The 26,847-nt window shown below is 36.3% G+C and overlaps 1 protein-coding gene across 3 annotated transcripts in view; it reads left to right on the top strand.

Annotated features, from left to right (window-relative positions):
* The window catches only part of CFAP54 (cilia and flagella associated protein 54), a 325,575-nt gene that overhangs the window by 44,836 nt on the left and 253,892 nt on the right, over positions 1-26,847 (top strand). For all 3 annotated transcript variants that reach the window (XM_032346701.1, XM_032346702.1, XM_032346700.1), the window contains exons 13-17: positions 1,891-2,025; positions 2,959-3,109; positions 7,431-7,507; positions 13,786-13,914; positions 14,302-14,428. In XM_032346701.1, the coding sequence (XP_032202592.1) occupies positions 1,891-2,025; positions 2,959-3,109; positions 7,431-7,507; positions 13,786-13,914; positions 14,302-14,428 (619 nt within the window). The remainder of the gene's footprint in view (positions 1-1,890; positions 2,026-2,958; positions 3,110-7,430; positions 7,508-13,785; positions 13,915-14,301; positions 14,429-26,847) is intronic.

Here is a 26,847-nt window from a genome sequence, read left to right as displayed (position 1 = left end):
GAGATCTCTGTATAATTTCAGTATCTTCTTTCAATTGATATTGTTTGTAGGAGTCATCCTTGTTGTTGTAAGTGATTGTTTATTGTTCATTTTTACTGCATAGTATTCCACTGTATGAATAGACCAAAACTTATTTATACTTTCTTCTATACTTAATTTCTTCTTCTAGTAACATTGCCTGTATAACCAGGTGCAAAAATCTAACTTCAATAGCTTTCTCTGACTCTCTGAGGCCAAACAATGCCCCTGGAGGAAAAGGCTATCCTTTCCCACATATTTAATTTCTTTAGTGTGAGAAAGCCATTCTGGTCCACTTTAATAGCCTAGAGCTATGCTGTTAATCCAGTATAGCCTCTACCCAGATTTTTTTTTAAGATTTTATTTATTTATTTATTGGACAGACAGAGATCACAAGTAGGCAGAGAGGCAGGCAAAGAGAGAGGAGGAAGCAGGCTCCCCGCAGAGCAGAGAGCCAGATGTGGGGCTCAATCCCAGGACCCTGGGATCATGACCTAAGCTGAAGGCAGAGGCTTTAACCCACTGAGCCATCCAGGTGCCCCTGATTTTTTTTTTTTTTTAAAGTAGGCTCCACTCCCAGTGTGGAACCCAGTGCAGGGCTTGAACTCACAACCCTGAGATCAAGACCTGAGCTGAGACCAAGAGTGGGAGGCCCAATTGACTGAGCCACCCAGGAGCCCCAGGGCAAGGAATTTTTATTACCAACTTAAAAAAAAAATCATGTATGTTTTAGTTCATTCAATTCAATTCAGTAAACATTTATTGATCTCTGTTATGGTCCCATATAAGGTACTACATAGCACATTAAGTCTTAGAGCTGCCCTAAAGGAGTTTAAGGTTTGGTGTATTTTAATCATAAACTCATTATCTTTCTAGTTCATATATAATGAATTATATTTTCTTTTGGAAAGAACCAAATAACTGATTTGAAAGGAGATGTATTCATTATACTCATGGTATCTATTGATGCCCAGTGTAATGCTCTGTTGGTTTCTTCGTGTCTCTCTTTCCTCCTTGTTTATATCCTTCTTCAGCTCCCTACTTCCTCTCCCCTTACTAATTCATCCCCTTCCCCATTCTTTATTGTTTTAACACAGAAAATTTAAAAAGGAAGTAGTATATAAAACTTTCAAATTTGGTTGGAGCTAATTAGCTTACATAGCTTGCCTAAAAATGTTTGGAACATTTCTTTTTAGAGAGGCAGAAGTGACCTAGAGCATTCATTGGAGTGTAGACTCTGGAACTAGACTTCTTGGGTTTGAATCCTGGCTTTGCTACTTTCTATTCATTTCATCTTGGGAAAAACCACTTAATCTTGTACTTCAGTTTGTTCTTCTGGAAAGTGGGGATGATAGTAATAGTACTCACTTCATAAGGTTGTCATGAAGATTAAATAAATTGTTATAAGCCTTAAGTCTGTTTGGGCTACCATAACAAAAATACCATAAACAGGGTGGCTTAAATAGGGGCCACTTATTTCTCATAGTTCTGGAGGCTGAGAATCCAAGATCAAGGCACCAGCAGATTTGGTGCCTGGTGAGGGTCCCCCTCCTGGTTTATAGATGGCGGTCTTTGCCTTGTGTCCTCACTTGGCAGAAAGAGAGTGACAGACTCTGGGGTCCCTTTTATAAGGGTAGTATTTTCACTCTTGAGTGCTTTACCTTCACCTCAAGGTGGGAGGCCCCACCTCCAAATATTATCACACTGGGAGTTAGAATTTCAACACAGGAATTTTGGATAGACACAAACATTCAGTCCGTAGGTATATAAAGCTCTTATAATGTTCCTTGATACACGTTAAATGCTATATAACTGTATTTATATGTGTATCTTATTATTCTTACCAATTTACTTTACCATTTTTGTTTTCAGAATGTTCAGCCTGATAAAGAAATTGTTGTGGACATGATAATGTTCCTATGGCAGAAATGCAAATTAGGAATTCAGAAGATCAATATGGCCAGAAGTGACTATGCAAAATTCACCCAGAAAATCAGTAGTAATAAAGTATTCCTTTTTGTTTCCTTTTACTTGCTTTAAGTTGTGATGCAATTTCAAATCTAAATTTTCCCTATTAATCCACTTGCATAACTACCATTCTTTAAATGTGGTGCTGACTGAGCCTTTCTCTAAGTATATTCTCTGCACTTATGCAGTTTAGTTTTGGGGAGTGGGAAGGTATTTCAGGTTTTTAAGGAAAGAATAAATATAGTGCATTTAAGGTTATACAAACTTGGATAAGTTCATTGAGGAGGTTAATAATAGAAAATACAAATAAATAAGGAATTTTAGTTTTTTTTTCCTGCAATAATATCTTTATATTATTTCAAAGAGCTCTTTTGTGGAAAGGAGAAAATTGAGTGGGTGTGAATATTATAACCTGGGAACATAGGAGGAAACATTTTAACAGTAACATACTTAATGAGATGTACATTGGGTACATGGGCTTGGTTTTACCATGTACTATGAAAAAGTAATGTTGTTTCCTCATTTTAGTTCCCAAAGTGTGATGGCTAATTTTATGAGCTAGACTTTGGGGGTATAGGCATGATAGAAGGTACCTAACATGGAGCCTGAAATACCTGCTTACCCTTCACTGTTTTGGAAGACTTTGGTAGTGATCCTAACAGCTGCTTTGTGAAGGGAAAATGAGAACTTTGAGGATACTGATAATCTTTACTGATACGATAAAAAAAGATGATAAATTTTCCATTATGGCTATAGATTTGTAGATTATAAGCATAGGTAGATCTTCTTTATGAGTTTATATAAACAGATTGATTAAGACCATTGATGTTTATAATTAAGATGTACTAGTAAGGGGGTGTTTACCTGTCTAACATTTTTACATGTTTAGAAGATGATGACTTCAAGGAAGTCCTAAGTTTAAAAAAATTACTCTATAATGTAATAAAATTTTAATTGATTTTCTCTTTTCAGTGGGTTTATCTTCTGTGGCAGATAAATGAAGTAATTCACTGCTATAAAATGGAAGACATTGACATTGTGGTGGTAGCAGAGGTCACATTGCGATTAAGTGAAATATTGGAGTTATTAGGAAACCCACGAAGAAAATTTAAAAAATCTCTAGGTAATACAATGAATGAAAAAGTATGAAGTTCTTAATTACAGATGTGCATATGAATGTATAAGTTGGAATACACAATAACTACTGTTAATGAAAACTAGGCATTTCAGTACTATGCTTCCTTGGTGATTTATAACCAGAGATAGAAATAGTAGAAATTTAACCAAGTGACTATTAAAGAGGTTATTTGTTCTATGGTTCCGTGGCAGAAAAGTGTCTTTTTTCTTCCCCTCACTCATATATTCCCCTTCTCCATTCCTCACCACTTTTACCTCATGAATGAAGAAGTGAACTTCTTCCCCATCCTTTCTTTTTACTTTTTGCCTTTTATTGCCTTTCCTCCTTTGCCATTTTCCGATAGAGTGTATGCTGCTTGAAGAAAGAGAGCATGTTTTGGTTGCCGTTATATTTTTGGTACCTACCACACTGCCCCATACAGACTGGGAACTTAACAAGTAGCATGGAGGACATGGGGAGATAGAGAGGAGAAGGGAGTTGGGGGAAATTGGAAGGGGAGGTGAACCATGAGAGACTATGGACTCTGAAAAACAATCTGAGGGTTTTGAAGGGGCGGGGGGTGGGAGGTCAGGGTACCAGGTGGTGGGTATTATAGAGGGCACGGATTGCATGGAGCACTGCGTGGGGTGCAAAAATAATGAATTAATTAAAAAAAAAAACTAAAAAAAAATAATGAATACTGTTATGCTGAAAATAAAAAATAAATTAAAAAAATGTCTGTTGAATGGATCAGTGTTTTACATTCTACTCCTTTTAAATTTCCTCCTGTCTTCTGATTCCCTCCTTTTAAAATTTGTTTTTTTCACTTATTTTGTTTCTACTTTTCTTTTCCCCTTTTCCTCTTTTCTTCCTTTATTTTTGTTCTCATTTCCCACCCACTCCTTACTCTCTCTGCCCCAATCCCTTTCTGCCAGCAATTCTTCTCCTTTTAGAAAGTTCCTTCTCCCAAAGTACAGCCTTATGCTCTGACCTTCTTTCTTCAGCATGTGGTTGAACCCCTGGACCATCTGTTTTAAAAAGTAACCCATCTGTAGGGAGTGGGGGTGTGATTAGTGGGTGTTTACTTTCCTATTTTACCCCTCTTACAAAGTGTATATGACATTTGAGGGACTTTGTAGTAAAGTAGTTATTGTAGTACTTGTTTTCCCAGAGATTTATTGATCTGGCTCTGCTGTTCTCCTTTGAGTGTGGCTTAACAGATGGAATTTTAGAGCCATGGTTCTCAAATTTTGATTGGCATCAGTATCACTTGGGAACTTATTAAAAATACAAAGGCCCAGGTCCTATCCTACTTCAGAAAATCCTGGGCCTTTCTAGTCTTTATTAGTTTATCTGGTGATTTTGATACACATCAAAGTTTGGGAACTACTAGTTAAAGGTCTCTGGCTATCTAATACATTCAAGTCCTACTTTTTTTGAAATGTCCTATCTTAAAATGCCTTTTCCTTTTTTAAAAATTATATATTTGCAGAGTTTCAAATAGAGAGAGATGAAATAACTTACCATGTACCTATTATGCAGTGCAAATATTATGAACATTTTGCCAATTTTACTTCATTCCTTCCTGGAACACATGTTTTCCTCTGGAGTGTTTTAAAACAGATGCCATGTCATTTCACTAGCAAATACCCCGATGTGTTTGTGTGTGTGCACGCACACATGTGTGTGCATGTGTGTGTGTCTGTTGGTTTATGTACCTATGTAACAGATAAAGATTTTATTTTGTTTTACAGAACTAAAATGCCATTATTACCATACAAAATTAGGGGAAAAATCCTATGTCACTGACTGTATTAAAAATATCTTAAGTTGGTTTGTTCTAATCAGGATCCAAATAAGCCCATACATACATTTTCTTTCTTACATTTTTCTTGAGTCTTTCTTTCTAATATCTAAGAGTTCCTTTCTTCCTCCCCCTTTCAAGCCATTTATTTTTTGAAGAAATTTGCCATCTTGTAGGATTCCCCACAATCTGGATTTGGCCTCTTATGTCTTTGTGGAATTAATTTGTTTCTCTACCTGGTAGTTGGCTCTAGAGGCTTGATTAGATTCCCGTGATATCTTATCAAAAAGAATTCCTGTCAATATCTTCTAAATTTGTAAGAATACTTCATCGGTGGTGGTGCTGTTTACTTCTGTTGTGTTGAATCAGGAAGCATATAATGCCTAGTTACCGCACATGTTGTGTTGTAAAGACTTAACCAGTGAGTTCAGCTATTGTCAGTTTGACCTTTTTCCTAGGTTTCCCCCCCCCCCCCCCCCCGCCTTGTAGATTCTGAGACAAGTTGTTGAGTCCAGTGTTTTATTTGGGATATTATCTAGGGAAACAGGGTGGTAGTGTGGAGAAGTAAGACAGTAAAGGAAAGGAAGACAGTACAAAATGCAGTAAGTTACAGAGAAGGCTACTCTTATAGGTTTAGGGGTTATTCCTATGAGAGACCTGTAGGAGACTGTGTAGAACCTAGAGAGCTGGGAGGTTGAGATATTTATACAACTTTTATCTGTCATTGAAGGAGTGGGAGTGAGAATCCAGAAAAGTTTTCAAACTTCTGTCATTTCTTCTGCACTTACTATGTTGAGTTCCTAAGTGAAGAACTGCTTCATCATCTATTTGGTTACTCTGGCTATTTTTGATTGTGTGGTAGACATTATATTTGCTAAATATATTGTAGAAATAACTTGAAGGCTTAGATGAGGTTAATGAGGTTAAAACCTTCCAGAGAAGGTTTATGCTTGTTTTTACTAAATATATGAAGACACTACTACTCCAGGATCCCATTAGTCAGTTTGAGAGATTAAGATAATTTGAAGCTGAGATGCTCTTTTGTTGACTTATTTTCCATTTACCCTAACTCCTGGGATGCAGCCCCTTCTGGCTTCTCACTTTTGGTGGCCCTGGATCCTAATCTCTGTTGCTTTAGTTCTCAAGGCTGTCAGAAGCATCACTTGGCTTCTTAGCTTTCTGTTTCAGAATTGACAATAGTCCTCAGTTGGGAATGTAGCTCAAGTTCCCATTTTCATGATCTTTTTTACTTAAATATGAAGAAACAGTTTTTTTCCAGCTTTTCTAGTGGTCTCTAGACAGGAGAATTTTTCCAGGTTACCTGTTTCTGAAAGCAAAAAGCCCAGTGATTTTTTTTTTTTGTCTATTTCTTATTCAATTTTGTTTTGTTTATTAATTACTTTTGGGAGACTATTGTTTTGTTGGATTTATATTCTGTTTAATTACAAATTAACTAAATGCAATTTGTTGATTCTTTGCTAAAGTGTTTCACCTCTAAAGAATTAATTGATAATGGAGTATGATCCATTTAAAAATAGAAAAATCTAAGTTTATGTAGTGAGGGGTTATCTCCATTTAGATGTATAAATTCTTATAACTTTTCCAGTATTATTATTACCATCATCTTATTGGCACATAAAACACAAAGTACCAGTCATTCTTATATATTAATTATGGCAGTCTGATTCAAAATATTTATTGGACTGTTTACTAAGTAATGGATTATTTAATTTAAATTATGGAATACATTTTAAAATAGGAAGCTAGCATTGGCATATATTTATAATTTATATTCCTTTCACTCAAACCAGCCTTTTCTGATATTTGTCCAAATTCATTAGGCTCTTACCCTGTTTTTTGAATGCTTTTCTTTGTTTTTAAGATTTTATTTATTTATTTGAGAGTGAGAGAGAAAATGAGAGGGGAGAAGGTCAGAGGAAGAAGCAGGCTCCCCATGGAGCTGGGAAACCGACACAGGACTTGATCCTGGGACTCCGGATCCATGACCTGAGCTGAAAGTAGTCACTTAACCAACTGAGCCACCCAGGCACCCCCTTTTGAATGCTTTTCAATGGACTCTATAGACTGTGTAGAAAGACCAGTCATTTTACCATAATATTACCTTGTTAATAATAATCAAGATTTTTAATTTTGTTTGTTGTACTGCAAGATGCTTTTAAATTAACTTATATAAAGACAAAATATAATTATATGGAAGAAATAATTTTGTATTCAGTCAATTTCTAAGTGTTGAATCATTTCTAAAATCATGAGTAATCAAAAAGTAACCAAAAATAAAAAAATTTGGCATAACATTTTTTAGGATTATGATTCACTGCTGTGTTTACATTTTTTCTTTTCTCCTCTTTCCTCTGGTCTTTCCTTCTTTCCCTTTGTTTCTTTTCTCCTTCTTACTCCTCTTCTTTCTACTTTTAACCCTTTTTTTCCTCCTCCTCTTTCTTCTCTTCCTTTCCTTCCTCTTCTGGTCCTTCCTTCCTTCTTTTCCTTTCTTTCCTCCCACAGAGATACCTTTAAGGAAAGGAACTGGTGACTCCCTTGGGATTTCGAGAGGGAACACAGAAATTCTTCCAATATTAAAGGTATTGCAAAAATATTTTATTTTTTTAAAAGATTTTTATTTATTTTTTTGTCAGAAAGAGAACCAGCACAAGCAGGGGGACTGGCAGGCAGAGGAAGAAGATTCCCTGTTGAGCAGGGAGCCCAAATGCCGGACTTGATCCCAGGAACCCAGGATCATGACCCGAGGTGAAGGCAGATGCTTAACCGACTGAAGCACGCAGACTTCCTACAAAAATATTTTAGAAAATACAGTTAAAAACAGGAATTTAGGGTGCCTGAGTGGCTCAGTGGGTTAAAGCCTCTGCCTTCAGCTCAGGTCATGATCTCAGAGTGCTGGAATTGAGTCCAGCATGGGGCTCCCTGCTCAGCGGGGAGCCTGCTTCCTCTTCTCCCTCTCTCTTCCTGCCGGCTCGTGATCTCTCTCTGTTAAATAAATACATTAAAAAAAAAATCTTAAAAAACCCCAGGAGTTTAGATTTTCAAACAATACTAACTTTGTAAATATGTAATGGTTAATTTTAGAAATAATTTTGAATATTTAATATCTGAGAATTTATAGTTTCTACATACATTGAAAACTATAGGGGACATTTTCTACCTTTTGTCTTTACTGTAGAAAAAAAAATCCCACTTAGCTTTAAAAATAACCTGGTAAATATCTTAAAAGGATTTGTAGTTACATTACCATTGGTATTTTGAATGTGTTGTGATCCATGGATTCATAAAGCAGAGAGATCCTGCTCAGCATATTCCTCTGACAGATTCAATGAGTTCTTACCTGTTGAAAATACACTTAGAACAGCCCCTTGCATTGGGCAAGTTCTTAGTGATTGTTACATTAAGAGAAGAAAGGTGGGGGAGGGAGATAAAGAGCTATTTCTCTTATTAGTTATGTTTTTCTTACAATATTTGAATTATTTCTGTTCATCAAAGATTGTGTTGTTGTATAGATCTGAATGGGAGTCTAGGGAACCATGTCATATATGTTATAAACACTTTAATTTATAGACAAGAACTAGCATTTTATCAAGTCAGTTCTATGTGATGCTAATAATATGCTTCAGAAAAGCGTGTCAGAGTCCAGTAACTTTGGATTAAACACAACAGATTCTTTACTATAAGACTTCTCAGAGGCATTCATTTGCTTATGAGCATTGTGGTTTTTCAAGAAGATATATAATACCCTATATTCCATTATTTGAAAATAAAACCCATTTTATCCTTCACGGAATAGCTGCTTAGGACACCAGTGCTCATGGACTACTGTTGAAAAATACTTTTTCTAGAGAGGAAGCCAGGGATTTGTTTTTCGGTTTGCCTGATTAATTAAAAAAACTATAAATTTAAATTATTAAAGTTGTATTAACATTAGAGGACATTTTGATATATATAAAAAAGAAAAATCTGCAATTTTACTATATGGACTGAAATATTATTTTTTATATTCCCTTCTAGTCTTTTTTATATTTTTTAGCATAGTGTTCTGATGTTTTTTCCTAACATTATGTCATCAGCACTTTTCCTGTTGCTAATGTTAATAATCAGAATTGCTGTATTTTCTCTGAAAAATCAATTTAAAATATATATCATAAAATTATAAAGAATGTTATAAGGAAGACCCATATCCCCTTAAGAAAGAGTACCTTATTAGTAGACTTGAAACTTCTCCATTAACCTCTTTGATCAAATCACCTTTCCTCCTGCCTAGCAGTAACTGGTATTCTAAATATATTATAAATTCCAGGTATACTTTTATTACATATGTGTGTATTCCCAGGAAGTAGGAAGTGTTGTTTTTAAATGGTGTCATAGTGTGTGTATTCTTCTGCAGCTTGCTTTTTATCTCTGTGTTGTGTTTGTGAGATTCACTTCAGTTGATTTGTAGTAGTCATAGTGATGATTTTTGCTATTACATCTAATTTACTCAAGGTTGCATAGTAAGTGGATTTGATTAGATGTGTTGCTTTCAATGTCCAGGCATTTAGTTACTATGCTATGTTGCGTTTTGATTTAAAAAAAAAAAAATGTCTTCAGGATACTTGTGTGAAATATATTTTTCTAATGCATAAAATATGCAAGTCTTATAACTGGGTACCAGTTAAATATCATGAATATACTTGAGGACTGGGGGATCATTCTGAATTTATTTTTTCAGGGATCACTTACAGCGCTTGATAAATATACAGCTTCCTATTTCCCACTTAGGCATATTGAATCACAATTTCAATTGTGGGGTCTTGAAAGTTTATGATTCCAGGTATTTTCCTCTTAAAATTCCCCCAACAGATTCTTTTATTTATTTATTTGAGAGAGAGAATGAGAAAGAGAGAGAGAGAGAGAGAGAGAGAGAGAGAACAAGCAGGGGGAATGACCAAGGGAGAGGGAGAAGGCGGTTTCCTATGTGGGGCTCAATCCCAAGACCCCAGGATCATGACCTGAGCCCAAGGCAGACACTTAACTGGCTGAACCACCCAGGCACCCTCCCCATGTAGATTCTTAAAGAAACTAGCATTTCAGAATCACTGACTTAGTGGGTCAGCACTTATTCTCTGAGGCTTCATAGGGAAGGAATAAGAATAGTAGTAGAAGTTACAAAGTGCTAGATTTTGGTTTCAGGTAAAATTTCTGGCAGTTAAAGCCATTAAATAAAATGAGTTTCATAGAAGGTGGCAGTTTTCCCAAATGAAGATGCTGAAGACTGTTTATTAACTATTGCTACTCTTACTTAAATTAGAAAAATATACCCTTTCCTTGATATGCTTTATTGCCATCTTCTGGGAAATTGCCAAAATAAATATACAAGTCTATGAGGATAACAGCATGAATCGTACCCCTTAATGTTGTGCGATAGGCAACCTGCCCAACTGTACTGTGGCTCATGGTAGTTGTAGTACAGGTGGTTTGTTGATGTGTCCTAAGGGCTCAACCGTTGGTGTTGGAAGATCCAGAGTTGAATCTTGACTCTAATATTGACTATGTTATCTTAAACAGATTATTTCATCTGTTTGAATATAAATGTCTTCATCTGTAAAATTGTAAAAATAGAACCTATTCTACTGGTATTATTTAAGTTACGTAATCTAAATGAGGTATTGATAATGTTGTAGAAACCAGTACCTGGCACATGGCAGCTACTCAGTTTTTCTCTTACATTTTATGTAGAGAACTGACTCTTAATTTAGGGTCGCAGACTCGTCTGGAGGGGACTGAAGTGGAGAAAAGGAGTGAGAATTTATTGTAAGGAGAATCCAAAATCCATATGCTCCCCTATCAGTAATTGTAGGTGGGATATATCTTGCATATATACATGCAACTATTTTAAAAAATGAGGTGTTTATTGTTATCACATTCAAAGCTTATTTAAAAGTTTTACTGAATACATAGCAGCTAGTTCTTTCAATAAATGTATTATAAAATTACAGCAATTAATAGGTATCTACCTCATAGCGTAGTGCAGTTAAAAAATTAGTCCCTGTAAAGCATTTAGCCGAGTGTCTGGAACATTGTTTAAATGTTTGCATGGTAATGACAAAGATAACAAAGGTGATAGTGCTAGTGATGATGTTAATGGTAGAATATAGGTGTGTGTGGGGGAGGGTCTTTGAGATCTTTTAATGTGAAGAAGGCATCCTTAGAGACTTCTGTTTCTGGCAAAAGGGCAAACCAGTTGAGCTGAAAACCCTGTTGCTACAAAGCACATCAAAATTTTGGACAGAATTGAACAAATATCCTCAGGCACATTGTGGAGCTCACAAGAAAGTAAGATAAATTCCAGGGGCTGAAATAGAAAGGGGAACTGAAAACTTGAATGGTCATTTTATGAGTAGATGCTGCAGTTGGTTGATGGGCTTAGTTACAAAAAAAGCTCAGATTAACAGCTATCCAGTGACAAGATGTGAAGCTTGGGCATATGAAAGATGGGGGTTTGGAACTGAGACTTACACATTAAAATTACAACCTCCAAAAGTCCACATTCTAGAGAAGGGAGACCAGAAAAAAACCAATGTGCCTATTTGTGTGGGGCGGTATGTCCACATGGGTACTGGAGGTGGATGGGTGGGAGAAAGTCTTTCTTCCTAATGATTTGTAATCCTGAGCCTGCCTTCATGTAGGTCTGTTATTTGAATTTACATTACTTGAGTTGGATGAGAACCTCCCTGAGCCTGTGATTCTTGAATGGAGATCTATATCTATATATCTTTAAATGGATTTGTGTCATCAAATTGTGTACATTCCAGGAACTCAAGGGTGATTTAACATTAGAAAATATAATGCAATATGCCGCAGTAGCAGATGAAAGGAAGAAATACAACTACCTTACTAGATAAAAAGATGCAACAAAGGCATTTGACAAAATTCAAAAACCATCTTTTTGAATTTTTAAAAAAATTTTTTTTAAAGATTTTCTTTATTTCAGAGAGAGAGAGAGCATGAGAGGGGGGAGGCTCAGAGGGAGAAGCAGACTCCCTGCTGAGCCTGGAGCCTGACATGGGACTCGACCCCAGGACCCTGGGATCATGACCTGAGCCAAATGCAGACACTTAACCTACTGAGCCACCCAGGCATTCTCAACAACCATCTTTAAAAAATAACTCTTAAGTCAGGAATGGAGGAGAACTTCTATATCACATTAAGGATATCCACTGAGCCATCCAGGTGCCCCTCGCATTAAGGATATCATTCAAAGACCTGTAATGAATTTTAAACCTGTGGTAAAAGACTAAAATTTATCCCTTTATACTGAGGTAACAACATAGGATATCTGTCATTCTTCTGTTCAACATGTCCTAGAGGTCTTAAGACAGTCATCTGAGAAAGAAAGCAGAAAAAAAGGCATAAGGACTGTAAGGAAAATACCAACCTTGTCTTGATCCACAGACTAGTACAATGCATTACACATTTTTAGGAATAGCAGTCTAAATGTCCATTGGTAGAAGAATGGATAAATATATTGTGCCGTATTTCTCCACATCGCACCATTCAATGGGGCATGAGGGTGAATGAATTAGTGTGGGCTTGAACTAGAGTCAGCTTGGCATCATTGCCCTTCCCTTCTTGTCATAGGAGGGAAGCTGGAACTGTACTTCCCAGCCTCTCGTTTCCATGTAGTTCTAGGTTAGTCTTCCAATGAGGGGCATTTGCAGAAATTTATAATGAAGGGAAGACAGAGTTCTTATTTGGCAGTGGCAGATGGAAGAACATTTACCAGCCGTGTTGAGAAAGCTCTTGAATTCACCTGACTCGGTGTGGCAGATACTTGGTGGTGTTGTCAGCCACCTCCTTGATTCCAAGATTCAGAGGCTTGTGCATGCAGCCATATTGTCACTGGCAGCTTTCTTCCCTTTCCCCCGCCTTCCTCTAACTCTGTGTATCAAATCCCTTTCTGCTTAAGAAGAGATAGACATCTCTAACTCTGTCAAATCTCTTTCTGCTCAAGAGTATCTCGGAGCTGTGTTGCTAACCAAACTCTGACACATTGAGTTACATAACTCAAGCATGAAAAAGTTGCAACAACATAGGTTTGAGTGTATAAAGTGAACTGCAAAATTTTCTGATGAAATTAAAAAGTATGTAAGTAATATTGCATATGGTTAAAGGATACATACACATGTAGTGAAAATTTAAAAACGCACAAAAGAATGGTAAAAACCAAAGCACAGTGGCTTCCTTTAGGAGCCGAGAAAAAGATTGTCATGTGGACAGTTCTATAGAGGATTTCAGTTATCTGCATGTATGTGTTTGCTTTATTTCCTAAGTTTACTGGAGAAATATGGGAAATTTGAAAGTTTGAACAAAGCTGGATGCTCTTTGTATTATTCTTTCTGTGAGAATAATTAGAATTAAAAAGTATTTAGTTTTTTGAAAATCATGATATACACCATTGGATTTGTTTGCCTCTCCATCTAGATATCCAGCTCCGAGATTTAAAAAAAAATTAACTTTCAAAATGAAGTGTGTGAAAATGATAAATTTTGTGAGTTATATTTTAAAAAATTACCTCTACATTTGGTACAGTCAGAATTTCGAAAACCATAAAAGGAAGATATATACATGTTTACAAAAAGCTTAATTTATCCTTGGAAAAATGATGAATTGTATTTATTATTTCACTTTTATCAGTAGTACTCCACATTAAACAAAGACAAATACACTTAGTAAAAAATTTAATATTGTTGCTATTGAATAGACTACTTAAATTTTTTTACTTGGTTTGAATTATTATTGAAAGAAATTTGAAAATGTTATATATGGTTTTCCCCTAAGTGTTATTTTTGTTTTATTTATAAAATTACTTTAGAAGAAACCTGTGGAACAGTTATTTTTGGCTTATGAACTCCTTGACAAAGCAATTGACGGAATAAATTTGAATTGCATGTTAACTGCTTTACCAAATGGATCATCAGTGATTGACCATTGCTATGCCAAGGTAAATGGGAAACTCTTAATGAGATTGAAGTCCATGTTACTTAGCTAGGAAGAGGGCTGGCCCTACAAGTAGGTGAGTAAAGCATGATTTGTGGTGGCTTTGGTCTCATTGGCCAGAAAGCTATTCCCTTCTTCCCAAAAGAAATCAAGGAGAGTGAGGAGTCTTTAAATTTGTTATTGAAGAGACCATGGGTGAATTTGAAAACAGATTTATTAACATGTGAACCAGATTGCAAAGAGTTGAGAAGTGAGCAGAATTTAAAGGCTTAGAGTAAAATGATAACTTGAGTAATAATAGGACAGAGCTATTTTTAGCTAAAGACATACTAAAAATAGCATGTTTTGATAACTGTATTTCTTTTTTATTTTTACTTCAATCCTTCCAAAGTATGCCCAGGATATAGAAGGAGACATTTGCAAACCAGTCACACCAAATAATTTCATGATGGATTTGCATCTCGAACTAATTCAAGCGCAGCACCATGTAGCTGTTGTGCTTCTTGACCAATTGCAAGGTAGTAGTGATCAAAGCAAATGATTTGTTCTGCATCAATTTTAAGATAAGTTCAAGAACAGTAAATAATTTGTAAATTATGTTCTTGCTGATGGAGTGTTTTCCAGATAAATTTCATTCTTTTCTTTTCTCTGATTAATATCAATAGATGCCTTTCATTATTGCTGTATATCCTGCATAGCAAATCAATTAGTGTACTTCTAAAAAATTAAATTAGCTTTGTTTGAGTTATAGTAAATTATAAATACTCAGGAACCACATTATGTTTGGTATAAATAAGATACAGCCTCTAATTTTGAGCTTCTAGAAAAGTAAGCCAATTGTAACAGTTGAGATTAATAAATTAACAGAAGTGGGCTTAGAGTATCTGCTGTGGGCACACAGAACAGGAGTATCAATAATAAACGAGTCAGGGATGGCTTCCTGGGAGAAGTGATAGTTGACCAGAAGGCTAGAAAATATCTGCATGAAGAATGAAAAGAAACAGTAATTTGGATAGAGAAAATAGCCTTTAGCAAGCTGGAAAGCAGACAATTGCATGGCACAGTTTAGGAACTGCTGGAATTCTCTTATGGCTAGAATAAAGACCATACACTAGAGAATGACACAGATAAGCCTAGTGATGTAGATCACAGTTAAATCTTGAATAGCTATAAGTGGCTTATATTTATCCTGGAAGCTACTGAAAAACCTAGGAAGACGTTTCTGACAGTAATCTTAGAGCACACATGACTTGGATCTAAGTTCTTTTGGCCTCATTATGAGGAAAGGAGTTCAAAACATTTTTTTTATTAAAAGATGTCAATAGTAATATTACTGTGCATACAGATAACACATTTGCTCGAGTTCCAAATAAGATTTAACATCATTATGTATAAAAACTGAAGTTAAATTTTGATACAACCAAGTTACTCTTGGCAGGATTATATAGCCAGTATTCATTTAACAACTACTTCATTAAAATTACTGACTAATTATAGTATAGTACATAGTGTTCCAGCCTAATATGACCTCTGATTGCTGTCTAAAGCATTCTAATCTGAAGGGATACATGCACCCTGATGCTTACATTCGCATTATCAGCAGTAACCAAATTATGGAAAGGGCCCAAATGTCCATCAGTTGATGAATGGGTAAAGAGGATGTGGTATATAATCTGTAATGGAATATTACTCAGCCACAAAAAAGAATGAAACCTGGCCATTTGCAGTGACATGGTTGGAGCTAGAGAGTATAATGCTAAGCAAAATAAGTCAGTCAGAGAAAGACAACTACCATATGATTTTATTAATATGTAAAATTTAAGAAACAAAACAAATGATCACAGGGGTAAAAAAGAGAGCAGCAAACCAAGCTACAGACTCTTAATTATAGAGAACAAACTGATGGTTACCAGAGGGGAGTTGGATAGGAATGGGTTAAATAGGTGATTGGGATGAAGGGGTATGTGTGTTGTGATAAGCACCTGGTGTTGTATATAAGTGTAGAATCACTAAATTGTACACCAGAAACTAATAGTACACTATATGTTAACTAACCAGTATTTAAATAAAAACCTAAAAATAAATTTAAAGCATTCAGATGTCACATCATATATACAACTAAATATATTTAATCAAATATTAGTTAATTAATTAATTTTCAAGTACAAACTTCCCCCCCCCAGGTTATTAAGATATAATTGATGGATAGCATTATGTAAGCATAAAATGTACAAAAGTATTGATTTTATAAACTAATATATTGCAAAATTATTACCATCATAACATTAGCTAACACCTCTATCATGTCACATAATGCCATTTCTTTTTTGTGGTAAGAACACTTAAGATTTACTCACTTAGCAATTTCTAAGTATATACTATGTATTGTTAACTATAATTACCATGTCATACATAAGATCCCTAGAATTTACTCACCTTATAACTGAAAGTTTGTATCATTTGCCTGACATCTCTCTATCTCCTTCCACTTCCCCTTTAGCTCCTAGTAACCGCCACTCTGCACTCTGTTTCTATTAATTTAGCTTTCTTAGATTCCACATATAAGTGATATCATACAGTATTTGTCTGACTTATTTCACTTACCATCATGCCCTCAAGGTCCATCCATGTTATTGTGAATGGCAGGACTTCCTTCTTTCTCATGGCTGAATAATATTCCATGATATGTGTGTGTATATAGGTTGTTTACATATCTTGACTCTTGTGAATAATGATGTAGTGAACATGGGAGTGCAGGTATCTTTGAGATCTTATTTTCATTTCCTTTAAAGATATATCCAGAAAGGGATTGCTGGATTATATAGTAGTTTGTTTAGTTTTTTTAAAGATTTATTTATTTATTTATTTTTAGGGAGAAAGAGGGTGTGGGAGGGGCACAGGGAATGAATCTCAAGCAGATTCACCACTGAGCATGGAGTCCAATGTGGGGCTTGATCTCAGGACCCTGAGATCATGACCTGAGCCAGAAATCAAGAGTTGGACACTTAGCTGACTGAGCCACCCACGCACCCGTATTTTTAATTGTTTGATGAACCTCCATAGTGTTTTCCACAGTGGCTGATCCAATTTCCATTCCCACCAGTAGTGTGCAGGTGTTGCCTTTGTTCCACATCCTCCCCAGCATTTATTCTCTCTTGTTTTTTTTTTTTTTTTTTTTTTAAGGTTTTATTTATTTACGAGAGAGAGAGAGAATGAGAAGGGGGGGAGGGACAGAGGGTGAAGCAGACTCCCTGCCCAGCCAGGAGCCCAATGTGGGACTTCATCCTCGGGCTTAACTAACTGAGCCACCCAGATGCTATCTCTTATCTTTGTGATGATAGCTATTCTAACAGATGTGAAATAGTACCTCATTGTGGTTTTGATCTGCATTTTCCTGATGATTAGTGACTTTGAGCATCTTTTCATGTACCTGTGGCCATTTATATGTCTTATTTGGAAAAAAGTCTATTCAGTTCTCTCTCTCCATTGTTTGTTTTTTTTACTATTGGGGTTGTATGACTTCTTTAAATATTTTGGATATTAACCCTTATGAGATATATGATTTGCAAATATTTCCTTCCATCCTGTATGTTACCTTTTCATTTTGTTTATTCTTGCTGTGCAGAGATTTTTTTATTTGATGTAGTCCCATTTAATAATTTGTTGTTCTTGTCATTACTTGCTTTTTTTTTTAATGTATTTTGTGTTGTTGTTATTATTTGTGTCTTATCCAAAAAAAGTAGTTGCTGAGACCAATGTCAAGAAACATTTTCTCAGGGTGCCTACATGTCTCAGTCATTAAGCATCTGCCTTGGGCTCAGGTTGTGATCCCAGGATCCTGGGATCAAGCCCCGCATTGGGCTCCCTGCTCAGTGGGAAGCCTGCTTCCCCCTTTCTCACTCCCCTTGCTTGTGTTCACTCTTTCGCTGTCTTTCTGTCAAATAAATAAATAAAAATCTTAAAAAAATAAGGAAGAAGCATTTTGTCAATGCTTTCTGCTAGGAATTTTATGGTCCCCATTCTTAAGTTTAAAATTTTCATCCATTTAAAGTTAATTTTTGAGTGGTATTAGACAGAGGTCTAATTTCATTCTTCTGCATATATATATATCCTGTTTTATATGCTTTTTCCAATTAAGTATTCTTTTCCCCCCCATTAAGTATTCTTCACTGCATTGTCTAATATTAATTGGACATATACACCTGGATTTGTTTCTGGGCTCTTGATTCTGTTCTATAGTCTGTGTGTCTAATTTTATGTCAGTACCATACTGTTTTAATTGCTGTGACTTTTTAGTATAGTGTGAAATCAGAAAGTCTGGTATCTTCACTTTTGCTATTTCTTAGGTAGTTTTTTCTGGTCCATTAATGGATGCTAAATTTTTATTACAGAATGTGTGTGGCAGGGAGGGATGTCTTATGCTGCCACGATGCTGACATCACCTTTCTGTCCTGTTCGTTTATCTAGAATAAGACTTCCTACTCTTTCTTTTATGACACACTTTTGAAGATATGTTTCTAGAACATTCTACAATATGAATTTTCTTAGTAGTTTTTTCATGATTACATAGGTGATGTTATAAAGATCTCATTGTACCACATTAGGGTGCACTTATTGTTCATTTTTCCCATGATTGGTGAGGAAAACTGCTTTAAGGTAAGGTGGTATCTACCGGATCTCTCCAATATAAAGCAATCTTTCCCTTTTTGTAAAGAAAAAATAATTGGTATGTCAAGTGATGCTTTGAGATGGAATAAATGTCCTATTTCCCAACAGATTTTCACCCAATGGTTTAGCTTCCATTGGTGATCCTTCTAGAATTAATTATTACAATGGTTGGGTACAGTGATTTTCTGATTAAATTATTCTGCTGAATTTGTTTATTGACCTTCTTTTGTAAAGAACTGTCACTGCTTTGCCTCTTTTAATTTGTGGAGTTACACTATGTATTGAATTTTGTTTTTATTAAATCACTTAAAATCATTTACTGTCATTGTTCTTCTGATGTTCAAAGTTACACATTTTGCCAGTGGGAGGTCTTGAACTGGATTCTGTGTTTTTAATATCTCTCCATTATTCTTTGAGCAAGTTTTTGTTCATTGCACAACTAAATGTTATAGACGTACGATGTGTGTGTGTGTGTGTGTATACACACAGGCATATTGGAAGTTCTTTCTGATATTGCCAATTCAAAGTCCCAACACTTTGAAAATCTGAAGTTCTACATTTCACTTTTTCATTTGGCCTCTCTCATGTTGAGAACTCTGGTTCCCAACAATATCGATGTAATAACTCATTTGCTTTATCCTGCCATATTAACGAAGGACTTTCAGAATTATTAAACCAATACCACCATTAAGAATTAACCTGCTAAATAAGTTTAGTATTCCTTTGCAGTTCATTACACCTTTAGAATATACCACACATTAGATAGCGGTGTTCAGGCTTACTTGAATTAATTTTATTTTTTGTATGGTTATGTTTCCAGTTGATATATATTTAGGACAACTTGTTTTATTTGCATTCTGTTTATATATAAAATTTCCTTTTTAAAATTCTCTTATCCTTTTACATTTTATTTTCAACATTTACACTGTTTCAAAACTGTTTCTTAAAAGACTTGCTGAATGTAGAGGGAAGCAAATAAAAATGAAAATATCTCTGTGTCATCATGTATAGTTTTTTACTGGTCCACTTAGAATAACAATCTTGAATATTTTTTGATTTTAAAATACTTATATTAGAAATGTATTTCCAAATGTGAATGGCATTTATGTCAGGTTTTCTCTAAGAAAACTAGCCTATAATTCTCACTTAGTAGCTATATTATCCTCTGTAATGAAGTGGAATCTGTTTAGATTCCACTAACTAACTAGTTCATTCTCTAATTGTTATCCATAAATCTCTGAAGACCAAGTGATCCTCTGAGTTTTTATCAGAGACTATTTAATGATACTGATAGTAGACTTGAGCTCAGATTGAAATGGAATAAGTTATTATTCCTTTGCTGTATCTCTGGGTCTCCTTGATGTTTTTGTCTGCTTATTGAACTATCACCCCAGCACAGATTTTCACTTTTTTCCTCCTTTTTTCGCTCATGCACGCTTCTGCCAGACTATTGTTGCCCAAATACTATTTTTGTTATTCTTTTTTTAATTTTATTTTTTATTTTTGAGGTGGGGGGAAGGGCAGAGGGGAAGGGAGAGAAAGAATCCTAAGCAGGCTGCATCCATAATGTTGAACCTGTACAGGGCTCGATATCACAACCCTGAGATCTTGACCTGAGTTGAAATCAAGAGTCAGACACTCAAGAGATTGAGTCACTGAGGTGCCCCTTTTGTCATTCTTATTCAGGAACTTGACAATGGTTGCCTGTTGATGACAGTGGTAATAAATATGACTATCTGTATTGGGCATTCAGAGTTTTCTTGCAGTCCCATCTTTTTCTTCAAGGATTATAATCACGAGAGCTATCAGTTAATTAGCACTTAGGTACAGAAAGAATGATGCATTATTTTCTTCTTTGTATTGCTGTCTCCATGCAGCTAAATTCCCTTATCCTTCACCATTTAAGAAACCTTATATTCTTGGGACGCCTGGATGGCTCAGTGGGTTAAAGCCTCTGCCTTCGGCTCAAGTCATGATCTCAGGGTCCTGGGATCAAACCCTGCATCAGGCTCTCTGCTCAGCGAGGAGCCTGCTTCCTCCTCTTTCTCTGCCTGACTCTCTGACAACTTGTAATCTCTGTCTATCAAATAAATAAATAAAATATTAAAAAAAAGAAACCTTATTTTTTTAATGCTACCTGCTGACATCTTTTCATCAATCAATCATCATCCCATGGCATTAGCACAAATAATTAAACCTCAATAAATGGGGTTTATTGTAAGGTTACTACAGGTACCGTTGCATATCTCCAAGGACAGAAACAAAATATTGCCAAGTCTTTTGAGGACCAGACCTGGAAAATCAAGAATCAGTGAAACATTCTCCATCTTCCTGGGCCAGCATACTTTTATTCTCTTTATCATTCTCTTTTTCCTGGACTACCATAATGGTCCTTCCCAACTATACACCAGAATCTTTCACTGCCTATAGTCAACTGGCAATAATTTGTGTGTTAATTGAAAATCTTGGAAGAGGAGAATGGAAGTCTTCATGGTGTGCTCTGAGCTCTTGCAGGGATCATGGATGAAGTAGTTTTAAAAAGTTTATAAAAAGGAAAGTGAACAAAAGTAGGTTGGATCCTATTTATAACTTTTAAGATTTTTTTTTTTAAAGATATAGAAAAATATTTTTATAATTTAATTTTTTAAAATTTTATTTAAATTCAATTAGCCAACATTTAGGACATCCTTAGTTTCAGATGGAGTTCAATAATTCATCAGTTGTGTATAACACCCAGTGTTCATCACGTCACATGTCCTCTTTAATGCCCATCACCCAATTACCCCGTCTCTACTCCAGCAACCCTGTTTGTTTCCTGTGGTTGAGTCTTTTTTTCCTATCTGATTACTTTCCATTAAGTTTTCCTTCCCTTCCCCTATGATCCTCTGTGCTCTTTCTGATATCCCATATATGAGTGAAACCATATGATAATTGTCTTTTTCTGATTGACTTACTTCACTCAGCATAATACCCTCCACATTCCATCCACATTGATATAAGTGGTAAGCATTCATTCTTTCTGATGGCTGAATAATATTCCTATATGTATGTATGTGTATGTATGTATATGTGTGTGTGTGTGTGTGTGTGTGTGTGTATTACATCTTTATCCATTCATCTATTGATGGACATCTCTGCGTTTTCCACAGTATAAACATTGGGGTGCAGTTGCCCCTACAGACCACTATGGCTGTATCTTTAGGGTAAATTACCCAGGAGTGCAATTGCTGGGTAACAGGGTAGCTCTATTTTTAACTTCTTGAGGAATCTCCATACTGTTTTCCAGAGTGGCATTCCAAGTTACATTCCCACCAACGGTATAAGAGGGTTCCCCTTGCTTTGCATTGTTGTCAACATCTGTCATTTCCTGACTTGTTAATTTCAGCCATTCTGACTGGTGTGAGGTGGTATTTTGATTTGTATTTCCCTGATGGCGAGTGATGTTGAGCAGTTTTTCATGTGTCTGTTGGCCATCTGGATGTCTTCTTTGCAGAAATGTCTGTTCATGTCTTCTGCCCATTTCTTGATTGGATTATTCTTTGGGTGTTGAGTTTGATAAGTTCTTTATAGATTTTGGATACTAGCCCTTTATCTGATATGTCATTTGCAAATATCTTCTCCCATTCTGTCAGTTGTCTTTTGGTTTTGTTGACTGTTTTCTTTGCTGTGCAAAAGCTTTTGATCTTGATGAAGTCCCAAGTAGTTCAGTTTTGGCTTTGCTTCCGTTGCCGTGGGTGATGTTTCTAGGAAGGAGTTGCTGTTGCTGAGGTCAAAGAAGTTGTTACCTGTGTCCTCCTCAAGGATTTTGATGGATTCCTGTCTCATACTGAGGTCTTTCATCCATTTTGAGTCTATTTTTGTGTGTGGTGTAAGGAAATAGACTAGTTTATTCTTCTGCGTGGGTGTGTCCAATTTTCCCAAAACCATTTGTTGAAGAGATGGTCTTTTTTCCACTGAACATTCTTTCCTGCTTTGTCGAAGATTAGTTGATCAAAGAGTTGAGGGTCCAATTCTGGATTTTCTTTTCTGTTCCATTGATCTATGTGTCTGTTTTTGTGCCAGTACCATACTGTCTTGATGATGACAGTTTTGTAATAGAGCTTGAAGTCTGGAATTGTGATGCTGTCAGCTTTGGTTTTCTTTTTCAACATTGCTCTGGCTATGTGGGGTCTTTTCTGGTTCCATATAAATTTTAGGATTATTTGTTCCATTTCTGTGAAAAATGTTGATGGTATTTTGATAGGGATTGCCTTGAATGTATAGATTGCTCTAGGTAGCATAGACATTTTCACAATATTTATTCTTCCACTCCATGAGCTTGGAATATTTTTCCATTTCTTTGTGTCTTTCTCAATTTCTTTCATAAATGTTCTGTAGTTTTCTGAGTACAGATTCTTTGCCTCTTTGGTTAGGTTCATTCCTAGATATCTTATGTTTTGGTGCAATTGTAAGTGGATTGATTCCTTAATTTCTTTTCTGTCTCATTGTTAGTGTATAGAAATGCAACTGATTTCTCTGCGTTTATTTTATATCCTGCCACTTTGCTGAATTCTTGTACAAGGTCTAGGAATTTTGGGGTGGAGTTTTTAGGTTTTCCACATAAAGAATCATGTCATCTGTGAAGAGTGAGAGTTTGACTTCTTTGCTGATTCGGATGCCTTTTATTTCTTTTTGTTGTCTGATTGGTGAGGCTAGACTTTCTAGTACTATGTCAAACAACAGTGGTGAGAATGAGCATCCCTATTATGTTCTTGACCTTAGGGGAAAAGCTCTCAGTTTTTCACCATTGAGAATGATATTCACTGTGGGCCTTTTGTAGATGAGTTTTTGTATATGGCTTTTATGATACTGAGTTAGGTTCCCTGTATTCCTCCCTGTGCAGATTTTTAATCAAGAAAGTATGCTGTATTTTGGCAAGTACTTTTTCACTGCTAATTGAGAGGATCATATAATTCTTGTCCTTTCTTTTATTAATGTGATGTATCATGTTGATCGATTTGCAGATGTTGAACCACCTTTGCAGCCTGGGAATAAATCCTACTTGGTAGTGGTGAAAAATGTTTTAAATGTACTGTTAGATCCTATTAGCTAGTATCTTGGTGAAAATTTTGGCATCTATATTCATTAAGGATATTGTTCTATAATTCTCTTTTTGGTGAGGTCTTTATGGGGTTTTAGGATCAAGGTAATGCTGGCCTCATAGAATGAGTTTGGAAGTATTCCTTCCATTTCTTTCTTTTCTTTCTTTCTTTCTTTTTTTTTTTTAAGATTTTATATATTTATTTGATAGAGATCACAAGCAGGCAGAGAGAGAGAGAGAGGAGAAAGAAGGCTCCCTGCTGAGCAGAGAGCCTGATGCGGGGCTCGATCCCAGGACCCTGAGATCATGATCTGAGCCGAGGACAGAGATTTAACCCACTGAGCCACCCAGGAACCTCCCATTTCTATTTTTTTTTTTTAAAGATTTTATTTTTATTTATTTGTCAGAGAGAGAGCGAGCGGGAGCGAGCACAGGCAGACAGAGTGGAAGGCAGAGTCAGAGGGAGAAGCAGGCTCCCTGCGGAGCAAGGAGCCCGATGTGAGACTCGATCCCAGGACGCTGGGATCATGACCTGAGCCGAAGGCAGCTGCTTAACCAACTGAGCCACCCAGGCGTCCCCCATTTCTATTTTTTGAAACAGCTTCAGAAGCATAGGTATTAGTTCTTTTTTAAAGTTTGATATAATTCTCCTGGGAAGCTATGTGGCTCTGGATTCTTGTTTGATGGGAGATTATTGATTACTTCTTCAATTTTCTTGTTGGTTATGGGTTTGTTGAGGTTTTCTATTTCTTACTGTTTCAGTTTTGGTGGCTTATAAATTTCTAGGAATACATCCATTTCTCCCAGATTGCCTAATTTGTTGGCATATCATTGCTCATAGTATGATCTTAAAATTGTTTGTGTTTTCTTGGTGTTGGTTGTGATCTCTCCTCTTTCATTTATGATTTTATTTGTTTGGGTCCTTTCTCCTTTCTTTTTGATAAGTCTGGCCAGGGATTTATCGACCTTATTAATTCTTTCTAAGAACCAGCTCCTAGTTTTGTTGGTCTGTTCTACTGTTCTTTTGGTTTTTATTTCATTCATTTCTTTTTTTTCCCCAAGATTTTATTTCTTTATTTGAGGGGGCCGGGCACAAGCAGGGGGAGTTGCAGGCAGAGGGAGAAGTGGGCTCCCTGCTGAGCAAGGAGCCTGATGTGGAACTCAATCCCAGGACCCTGGGATCATGACCTGAGCTGAAGGCAGACACTTTACTGACTGAGCCACCCAGGCATTCCTATTTCATTCATTTCTGCTCTAATCTTTGTGATTTCTCTTCTCCTCTATGGTTTAGGCTCTATGTGTTGTTCTTTTTCTAGTACCTTTAAGTGTAAGGTTCATTTGTATATTTGAGACTTTTCCAGTTTCTTGAGAAAGACTTATATTGCTGTGTAGTTCCCTCTTAGGATCTCCTTTGCTGTATTCCAAAAGTTCTGAACAGTTGTTTTTTCCTTTTTATTTGTTTTCATTTTAAAAATTCTTTAATTTCCTGATTGACTCATTCATTCTTTAGTGGGATGCTCTTTAATCTCCAAGGATTTGAGTTCCTCCTAAATTTCCTCGTGTGATTCAGTTCAGGTTTCAAAACACTGTGGTCTGAAAATATGAAGGGAATAATTCCAGTCCTTTGATACTGGTTGAGGCTTGATTTGTGACCTAATATGTGTTCTTTTTTTAAAAAAAATAATTTATTTATTCAACAATAAGAAGGGGAGAGAGAGAGAGTGAGCACACAGCAGGGAGAGCAGCAGGCAGAGCAAGAGGGAGAAGCATACTTCCCCACCAAACATGGAGCCCAATGTGGGGCTTGATCCCAGGACCCTGGGAAATGACCTGAGCTGAAGGCAGACACTTAATCACTGAGCCACCTATCTGCCCCATTTTGGAGAATGTTCCATGTGGACTTGAGAAGAAGTGTAATTCTTTTGCTTTAGGATGGAATGCTTTGTATATATCTGTGAAATCCATCTGCTCCAGTGTATCATTCAAAGCCCTTGTTTCCTTCTTGAGAGTCTCTTAGATGATCTGTCCATTGCTGTGAGTGGAGTGTTGAAGTCTGCTACTATTATTATATTATTATCAATATGTTTCTTTAATTTTGTTATTAATTGGTTGATAAAATTTGCTGCTCCCAAGGTAGGGGCATAAATATTTATAGTTGTTAGATATTCTTGTTGGATAGACCCTTTAAGTATGATACAGCATCCCTCCTCATCCTTTACTATAGTCTTTGACTTAAAATCTTATTTTTCTGATAAATAAGGATTGCTACCAGAGCTTTCTTTTGACATCCATTAGCATGATAAATTGTTCACCACCCTCTCACTTTCAATCTGGAGGTGTCTTTTGGTCTAAAATAGGTCTCTTGTAGACAGCATATAGAGGGGACTTGCTTTTTTATCCATTATGATACCCTGTGTCTTTTGATTGGAGCATTTAGCACACTTATATTCAGAGTTACTATTGAGAGATATGAATATAGTGCCATTGTATTACCTTTAAAGTCACTGTTTCTATATATTATCTCTGTTCCTTTCTGGTATGTGTTGCTTTTGGGCTCTTTCTTCCCTTACTGGATCCCCTTTAATATTTCTTGCAGGGCTTGTTTCATGATCACAAATTCTTTTAGTTTCTGTTTGTCCTGGAAGATTTTTGTCTCTTCTCCTATTCTGAATGATAGCCTTGCTGGATAAAGTATTCTTGGCTGCATGTTTTTCTCATTTAGTACCCTGAGTATATCATGCTAGCCCTTTCTGGCCTGCCAGGTCTCTGCACCAATCCTTCCTGGGGAAGGAGAGGGGAATCTCACCAAGTCTCTGCTATTCCCTGAGCCCCTGCTCTGGGAGCAATTGCCCAAATCTGTGTGCACTCTTGCCACTCCTCCCAAGGAGGAAGGAGGGCCACTCCTCTTGCTGGGCCCCTGCTTGGAGAGGCGGTCCCTGATCTTGCCATGGTTTATGTTTTATGGCAACACCTACCTGAAAGCCCACTCCAGGGCTTGCTAATTGTAACCAGCTTTCCTGCTCCAATGCCTGGGAACTCTGCTACACTCTGGCATCCCCATTCGTTCTGTGACCCTGGGGATTCTGAGACCACACTGTCCCAGTTAGGATTGTGCTCCACTTCACCATCTGAGCACCTTTCAGGCAGGGACGTTTCTCACAGGAGCAGACTTCTAGAAGCTCCGATTTT

Source organism: Mustela erminea, chromosome 6 (assembly GCF_009829155.1).
Source record: "Mustela erminea isolate mMusErm1 chromosome 6, mMusErm1.Pri, whole genome shotgun sequence".
In the NCBI taxonomy this organism is placed as follows: Eukaryota; Metazoa; Chordata; class Mammalia; order Carnivora; family Mustelidae; genus Mustela; species Mustela erminea.
The sequence above is the reverse complement of the archived record's forward strand: the minus strand, read 5'-3'. Positions and strand labels throughout refer to the sequence as shown.